Source organism: Acanthisitta chloris, unplaced genomic scaffold (genome assembly GCF_000695815.1).
Source record: "Acanthisitta chloris isolate BGI_N310 unplaced genomic scaffold, ASM69581v1 scaffold33381, whole genome shotgun sequence".
NCBI classification, from domain to species: Eukaryota; Metazoa; Chordata; class Aves; order Passeriformes; family Acanthisittidae; genus Acanthisitta; species Acanthisitta chloris.
In genome coordinates this window covers 1-8,792 of record NW_008658256.1, presented here as the reverse complement: position 1 = coordinate 8,792, position 8,792 = coordinate 1, and the positions used below count along the sequence as shown (strand labels likewise).

The window sequence follows — 8,792 nt, the reverse complement described above, 5'->3', positions numbered from 1 at the left end:
GAATCGCCCCCGGTGTTGCACATCGCCAGCTCCGGTGTGGCTCACCTGTGCGCGATGCTGCTGACAGGATAAGGATGCTGAGTGGGGAAGCGTTGCAGGGGATTGGGGGGTTTAGTTAAAATAATAAAGGAATTATCTGTATCCTGCAGATGTCTAATGTTTTGTGTCAGCTCTGTGATACTAGGCTGAGGCTTGTTCTTAAGGGTTTCATCGTTAAAGGTCTCTAAATGTGACTTACTCCTGGTGAAAGCCCCAGGGTGTTCCATACTGGAGCCACACAGCTCTCACCAGCCAGGAAAATACATCCCTACCAAAGAATATCTTGGCTAAACAGGGACAAAATACTGTTAGGGTGTTCAGGCACTGGAGTGTTGCCCAGGGAGGTGATGGAGTCACTATCCATGGGATTGTTTAAGAGGTGTCTGGATCTGGTGCTGGAGTTTATGGCTTAGGGCTTATAGTGGAGTTTAATAGTTGGACTTGGTGACCTTACAGGTCTCATCCAGCCTCAATGATTCTATGATTCTCTGACAAACCATGCTGATAACATGATGTTTTTGCCCAGTATGCTCTAGGCACAGTGATGGCTGCCACCAAGGCAGCCAATGGGCTGCCCCAGCCTGGAGATGAGTATGACTTCCACCGCAGCTTCCCCGGGTTCCGCGCGTACTGCCGCACGCAGGGTGACCGCCTGCTCCGCTGGTAAGGGCCTGCTGCTCCCCGGGGCTCCCCCTCAGGGCTCCCAGCCCAAAGCAGGAGCTGCTCCCTTCTCTGGAGACTCCACACTTGCTGTCGTGAAAAGGTGTTTTATTTTGTTTAGCTAACTGTAGCTGGTTTTGCAGCGCTTGGTGGTTGAAGTGACAAGGTTAGACCTTTTTACAGTGGCTTGATAGTGAGTGCTTACAGGCACAGGGTGTGATTCTGTGTCCTGTGCAGGGCTGAGAGTTGCATTTGATGGTCCTTGTGGGTCCCTTCCAACTCTGAACATTCTGTGTGAATATTCGGTGTGTTTTCCATGAGGACCTGTGCAGAGGAGCAGCTGATACCAACCATTGCCCATTTTAAACCTCACATGATTCCTGAGAAGTTAATTCTAACACTACTGGATAGCTGCTTTTTCTATTCACTGCTTGTCTGTTATTACCTCTGATTTATTTTCAATCACTGGAGTGTAGAAAGTGGAAGGTAACTGGATGTTGCAGTGTTCAGTACTCCTGCTTTCATATTGCTAACAGCTGTGCTGTTCTCTCCCAAGCATGAGCCAGGTGATGCAGTACCACGGCTGCAGGAGCCTCATGAAAGATTCCAACAAAGTGACAGGGCTGGAAGATAAATTTGATCTGCTGGTTGATTCCAATGACGTCATTCTTGAACGAGTGGTGAGCAGATTGTCTCTGGATGTTGTTCTCCTAAACTCTGCAGGTGCCACCGGTTCTTTTCTCATTGCAAGAGTATCAGCGGTAGTGTTTTCACAATTAGTGTTTCCTCTCTTTGGTGTTTTCCCTTTTTACTTTTAAAACACTTCCCTGCTCTAGGCCATAGGTCCCAGCAGCTGGGGCAGATGGTTGTGGCCCAAAGGGAGGGACTGCAATGTGTGATTTGAGAGGAAACTAAATACACTGTGGCATAAAACCCTCACAACCTGAGAACAGGTCTTTAAATTTTAGAACTGCTTCTCTGTAGAAACTCTTCCCACCCCTGATGTTCAACATATTCTTCCCACGTTTGTCTTGTGTTGCATAGAATTTGGGGGAAATGACTGTGGAGGTGCCTGTCTACATGTCTTTGTTTTAGTCAGTCTGATTAGAGTGGTAATTTTACAGGTGTTTCACCTTGCTTTTCTGGATTTTAGAGTCTTTTGTTGGATGAAGCATCAGGAGTGAACAGAAACCAGCAGCCAGTCCTGCCAGCTGGGCTGCAGCCCCCACAGACAATCATCTCCAGCTGGAACCGTAAGGTAGGCCTCAGTGCTCAGTTTGCTGTGTTAGCTCAGCTGTTCTCACAGCCTTGGCACTACTGATTTTCCACTGGGGTTGAGTAGTTAAATGTTCTCTCATGGGTTTTTACACGTCTTAATTCCCTCCCTCTTTTTTCCTTTTCCTATGTATTCAAACTGCATTCTGTGTGCTTTCAATTGCCATTTCAGTTTCATGTACACAACATGAAAAAGGGACACGGAGAGGAACTTTGTGTTAGGAACTGTAGTGATAGGACAAGGAGCAATGGGGATAAATTGGAAGAAGGAAATTTAGATTAGACATCAGGAAGAAGTTTTTCCCTGTGAGGGTGGTGAGACATTGGCACAGGTTGCCCAGGAAGGCTGTGGCTGCCCCAACCCTGGCAGTGTTCATTCCAGGTTGGCTAAAGCCTTGAGCAACCTGCTCTGGTGGGAGGTGTCCCTGCCGAGGGCAGGGATTGGGTCTGGATGACCTCTAAGATCCATTCCAACTCCTTAACATTCTATGAAACTATGATAACAGCCTTTGCTGTACTTATCCATATGAATTCAAGATCCTGAGTCAGAAAACTTTCATTACTAGGTGTTGGATTCACTAGAAAGAAAGTGACTCCATTTTGACTTTGTGGTATAACTTTTTTCCTCTGAATGTTGGATCAGGCTGAGTGAAAGAAACTCTGCATGTCTGTTAAGTCATGTGAGTTTTACTTGTGTTTTTTTAAACAGGCAGGAGAATTCCACAAGAGAAATCAGTCTGAAACCTTCCGACTGCTTCATGCCAAGAATATCTCTCGACCACAGCTTAAGTTTCGGGAAAAGATTGACAATTCCAACACTCCCTTTGTACCTAAACTTTTTATCAAGCCAAATGCTTTGAAACCTTTGCCTGAAGGTAAGGGAATTGTTTTTGTTGGGTAACCTGTTGAGAGTATGTAACACAAATCTGTCCTCACAATCTAGAGGAGAAATCTGACTGTAAAAACAGGTAACAGCAGGAGATGTTGAGCATTTAGGTGCAGTGAACTTTGTGACTCTGCTGTTTACATGTGTGTAATGTAAGGGTAGGTCAGCATACAGCATCTGCTTGTTGGTAAACAGCAAATAATCTGTTCAAACATATTCTGGTGCTGCTCTTTAACACCATTGAGCATACGAGAGAGTCACTGTTGCCTCAGAAGCCTTGACTAGTCTAGTTGGCTTTACAGATGCTCCTCCAAAGGAGTGAGGAGCACCAGGTGTGTGGGGAGATCTACCTTAGCTTTGGTAGAGCTTAGCTTTTATCAGAGCTACTGTTTAAACACCCTGTCTTGGTAACATGTTCTGCTGCTACCAGTTCATCCATAATCTCCACTGATGCAGTTGTACTTTCAGTAACTGGGAGTGATTGAAAGATTCTTCTGAAGATTTTTCAATCTCCATCCAAGCTTGTGTGCAAAACCACCTTGTGTCTTGCCTGACATCAGCCTGGTAGAACCTAGTGACCGAGTTGTCATTACAGGTGCTGTCAGCAAAAGCTGGAGCACTAAACTGTTAAGATACTTGATGATTTTAATAGGATCTTGTGGTGGGTGGAGGGGAGAGAGCAGTAGGTTGAGAACATGTTTTTGGGGGACCCAGTCCAGTTATTGCATATTGGTTGTTCAGCCCTCACAAAAAGTGGACGGCAGCGAAAGGAGCGGCCTGAGGACTTGGATGTGCCAGCTGCTTTGGCAGACTTCATACATCAGCAGAGGACCCAGAAAACTGAGCAAGACATGTAAGAAATGAACCTGACAGCAAGGTGCTTGGAGTACCACGGGTGAACGTGCACCTGAATGGTCATTGTGCTGATGCTGCTCATATGTAACAGCTCTGCATGTGTTTGTGTCCACACTACGTTGTGTGTGATTTGCTTTAGACATCTGCAGTTACCTTAAACCTGTGCTTAATAAGAGACAAAACTTCTACTCAATAGGGAAACTGCCATAGCTCCCAAAGTCTCTGTGCTCTGGCCTCAAAAAGATGACTGGAATTTAGTTTGTGCTTGTCTTCCTAATTTCCACAGGTTTGCTCACCCTTACCAGTATGAACTGGAGCATTTTTCTCCACCAGATGGAGTTCTCAAGAAACCAGAACTCCAGGTTGGTTCCCACTTTAATTTTTAACTGCAGATGCAGTACATTTTCAGCCTTGCTTGACAAACTTCAGGTGGAGTTGACAGAGAACATACCACGCCTAACTCATTTGCTCTGCCAGATGTACAGGCCCATCGAGGAAACACCCTTTCATTTTATCACCACGCTGGATGGTCTGGTAGAACTAAATGAAAAGCTTATGAACTGTAAAGAATTTGCCCTGGACTTAGAGGTAATCAAATTGCCTTTTCTGTTTTAAAGTTACACGTACTTTTTTTTACACGTGTACTAGGAGACCTTTATATTCTTCTAGTCTGTTCTGTGGCTTTCTCCTGCTCTTTGTACTTTCTGACATGAAAAGACAGTTCATGGCTCTGACCTGTCAAATATTATCTACAAGGTTGAATTAAAATGTATTAGTATTTGAAGGTTTCCAATGGTAGGACTGGCTACACAGTTCTTACTAAATTTGATCTTCTTTAAATTCATCCCATTTTTTTATGTCATCTTAGTGACTGCAAGGAGAAAGTTTGCTCAGCCAGTTGTCTTTTTTTCTTGAAGAAGTCTTCTGTTACTTTTTCTTCCTTCATTTGGGGTGTTGTTTCTTTTGTAGTATTACTTCAGTAAGGAATCCTAGCTCACATCTCTCTTCCCTATTTTCAGCACCATTCCTACAGGAGCTTCCTGGGCTTGACATGCCTGATGCAGATTTCCACCCGAACAGAGGATTTCATTATTGATACTCTGGAACTTCGCAGCGACATGTACATCCTCAACGAGACCTTCACAGACCCTGCAATTGTGAAGGTCAGCTGCCAAATCCACCACAATACCTTTTCTTTTTTTAGTTTAAGCTTTCTTAAAGTTAAAATTACCCTGTGTGCGTGCTCTGTCTTGGTCACTTGGCTCTGCTTTCACTGTAATTTGTTTCTGAGCCTGTCTCCTTGCTGTAAGTGGTGAGTTACTTGCCAGAGTCACTCATTTAGTAGTTCTGCCCTTAACAGTGAAGTACAGAGAGAAGAAATCTGGTCCTAGACACATCAATATGAAAGCACAGCACCACCAGCCTGAAGTAGAAATGTTCTTCTTATCATTCTCCATTTGTTTTGCTTCTCAAGGTCCTTCATGGTGCCGATTCCGACGTGGAATGGCTGCAGAGAGACTTTGGTCTGTACTTGGTGAACGTGTTTGATACTCACCAAGCTGCTCGTGTCCTCAACCTTGGCAGACACTCTCTGGAGCACTTGCTCAAGCTGTACTGCAATGTAGATGCTGAGAAGAAGTACCAACTGGCTGACTGGAGGATACGGTAAAAACTGACCCCTAAATGGGCTGGAGCTGCAAGGTAGCACTTCTCCTTGTTTGCATTGCTAGAGCTTCTAGTTGCAAGACCTATAGCTATAGGTTAGCCTCAAAGAGAATGGGCACAGCATTTACCTGGCCTTCCTCTAAATTCTTTTGAGTGTTACATTTTCCCATGTTTCTTTAGAAAACTAGTTCTTTTGGTAAGATCTGGGAATAGTAAGTCATTAAAAGCTCCTGGAAGCTCACTTCTTAGGAACAGTGCTTAACCACTGTAGTGTTATGGAGATAGTCAGTGTTTACTCCTCTGGAGCCCCCCAAAAACACTCAGTCACCTGTATAAGGTAGTGCAGATGCTGTTGGAGCAGTCAGCTTGGGATATGTCGGTGCCAGATGCTGTTGGAGCAGTCAGCTTGGGCTATGTCGGTGCATCCTGCATGCTGCAGAGATCCCAAGTCTACTTTTGTAGGCTCTGCAGAGAGAGGACAGTTTTGACAATTACCATAGCAAGCAATTCTGCCATCTGACTTAGCTACACAGTCCTGCCCTCTGCCACATGAACGAGATGCCATCTGAATTGGAGAGTGCACAGCATGTTCCTGCTGTTGCCCAACAAATCCTTCAGTAAGGAAACAGAAAAATTTCCATGTTAGTTCTTGGCATGTCTTATGTGCAGTTTTCCCTAATATGCCTTGCAAGAGGAAAGTGACAGTTTAACAGGACAACTAAAATGTGTAATTTTGGCTCTTTTTCTAGTCCTTTGCCAGAAGAAATGATCCAGTATGCCCGTGATGACACTCACTACTTGCTCTACATCTATGACAAAGTGAGGGAGTCGCTGTGGGAGAGAGGGAATGAGCAGCCCACACAGCTGCAGGTTGTGTGGCAGCGCAGCAGGGACATCTGCCTGAAGGTAAAGCTTCCCCTGGTTGGATTACCTGGATCAGAGTATGGGCTTAGGACAAAGATCCTTTGCCTATTCGACATCTGTTGCATAGACACAGTTCTGTTTCCTCTTTGTGTGTCTGAAACTGTATGAACTCTGACTCAGTCATGTGCAGTCACTTGTTTCACTAGCTGAAATCCTTGGATTCAGATGCCTTCCTGCTGGGTTTTGAGTGCTAGCACTCTTTGGCCTCATGATGCACTCAGGTATATTTTCCAAGAGAGATGTTACATTGCCAGTTCTACTGGATGTTCCTGGAAGGTCTAAGCCTTACTGGACTTGCCTCTTGGCACAATTCTGTTGTGTCTTTGGAAAATACTCTCTATGAAAATAGGCCTTGTCTGATACAGTAAAGCCTGAAGATAGTAAAGCTGCTCCTGGAGCTGCTGAGGGTGGTTTTCCCTTAAAAATGGATGAGATGTGTGTTTTTCAGGAGTAGGCTCCTACCAATAGTAAAAGCTCCAAGACACATTGTACCAGAATATATTCAGTCCCCTGATGTCCATGTGAGATTCTCTGTTTCAGTGAAGCAAAGCAAACTAGAAAGCACAAATCCTGTGTTTCTTTTTTTCCTGTCCAGAAATACATCAAGCCCCTCTTTACAGATGAATCCTACACTGAGCTCTACAGGAGGCAGAAAAAACACCTCAACACCCAGCAGCTGGCAGCATTTAGATTGCTGTTTGCATGGAGAGACAAGATAGCACGTCAAGAGGACGAGAGCACAGGGTAGGAAGTGCTTTGTTACAGACACTGGCTTAATGCTTCAATAAATCTCTTGGATTGTGCCCCTTTCACCCCTGAGATGGAACCACTTTGTTATCTGTAGGAATTACTGTCTTACCTCAGGCTCCTTGTTACACAGAAGTCCTGTTGTGTTAGCAGTAAATTCTTACAGATATCTAGATCAGCCCTACTTCATTTCTTTCTAACTGATTTCATCTTTTCAGACCTTGTAATTGGGGCAGATTTGCACTTTGAAGGTGTTTTTAAGAGTTTTTAGCATTCTATTACATTCACAACCTCCTCTTTGTGTTGTAGATATGTGTTACCAAATCATATGCTGTTGAAGATCTCAGAGGAGCTGCCCAAGTAAGTTTTGTTCTCTCTTAAGGAGTCTCATTTAGTGTTAATATCCAGCAAGTCACTTCCTAGTGTGTAATTACTTCTGCAGTTGGTGCCTTCCTTCCAGCTGTCCATACTGTAGTTGTTGAGTTTGGAAGAGAAATAGATAGCAGTAATCCTTCAGAAGGCTCCAAACTTCTGGGATTCATTTTTCCATTCTTATTCCACTAGTAAGTCACGTTCCTTTGCATTGCTCTGTGTCACACATTCCCCCTGAGATTCCTATCCTATTACACAAAGCAAGAGAAGAGGGGTGAGTTCCCCCATAGTATTTATTTGGAGTTTTCTTGCAGTTCCTAAAGGGAGGGTAAGGGACACCCAATTTATACATTTTCCTTGTACACTTGGCACTCATAATCTAACACTCATACTTGTGGATATTAAAAATTCATCTTTAAAGACAAGTCCACTGCTGGGCTTAGCTTCCATACTGAGTGAAATGATGATGGGGCAGACAGGCAGACCACAGAAAAGTGAAGTGAGAGCTGAGTTAATGGATATTCCTTATCTGCACAAATGTGATGGAGAATTTTTCATCACAGAGAATAAGCTCTGACAGATTAATCTGACTTGTCTTGCTCTGTCACAGTCAGGACAGTGGTTATATCCAATTGCACATCCTTTGAATGCAAATGCCTGGCATAGCAGCCATAAATACAGCACACTGAATTCTCCCCCTCTCTCTTTAGAGAACCCCAGGGCATCATTGCTTGCTGTAATCCTGTCCCACCACTCGTTCGCCAGCAGATTAATGAATTGCATCTGCTCATTCAGCAGGCCAGGGAGATGCCTCTTGTCAAGGTAGGAGTAGCTTGCACCACACAGGAGACTCATCACTGGCTTTCCCTAAGCCAGGGGCTGGAGCTGAGTGGTGACCTGTGATGATGTGTGTGCTGAAGTTTCCTTTTGAACACTGGATAGAGTGTTCTGTAATAGGGCAGAAAGATCCATTGCAAATTCTTCTGGCCTCTGTGTTGCCTGCTGTTTAGTGGCTTACATACAGTGGAGTTTCCTGGAGAACTGGAGCAGTAAATGAACAGACACTGCTTGAACAGGATACAAGTGTCTGTCTCACACTGCACATCACGTTTGCCTGTGTGAGGAAGAACTGCACCTTGTGGAATTGGTTGGCCATGTAAATGGGGTCATAAATCTTTCACAGCTATGGTGAGGCAAAAAAAGCCCCAAACCATAGGTGTAAGAGGTTCACTAGTTAAAATATATCATCAGCATGTTGATATCAGTACACTTTTCCTCCTGTAATGAAACACAAACATTGTGCCCTTTCTGTGTGAGGTGTTTAAATGCATATCCAAGTGCAAACACTGCAGGAGAAGAAAGAAACAAA

At 44.3% G+C, this 8,792-nt stretch overlaps 1 protein-coding gene across 1 annotated transcript; it reads left to right on the top strand.

The window, feature by feature from the left end:
- Positions 1 to 565: 565 nt before the first annotated feature.
- On the top strand, positions 566 to 8,326 carry EXOSC10 (exosome component 10; the record flags this gene model as incomplete). Its single annotated transcript, XM_009085037.1, has 13 exons — positions 566 to 702; positions 1,256 to 1,379; positions 1,853 to 1,957; positions 2,684 to 2,849; positions 3,602 to 3,713; positions 4,002 to 4,077; positions 4,193 to 4,303; positions 4,735 to 4,878; positions 5,190 to 5,380; positions 6,130 to 6,286; positions 6,900 to 7,048; positions 7,361 to 7,411; positions 8,134 to 8,326. Coding segments are annotated over 13 exons (1,716 nt in total), but the record flags the coding sequence as incomplete, so codon positions are not given.
- Between the last annotated feature and the right edge of the window lie 466 nt (positions 8,327 to 8,792).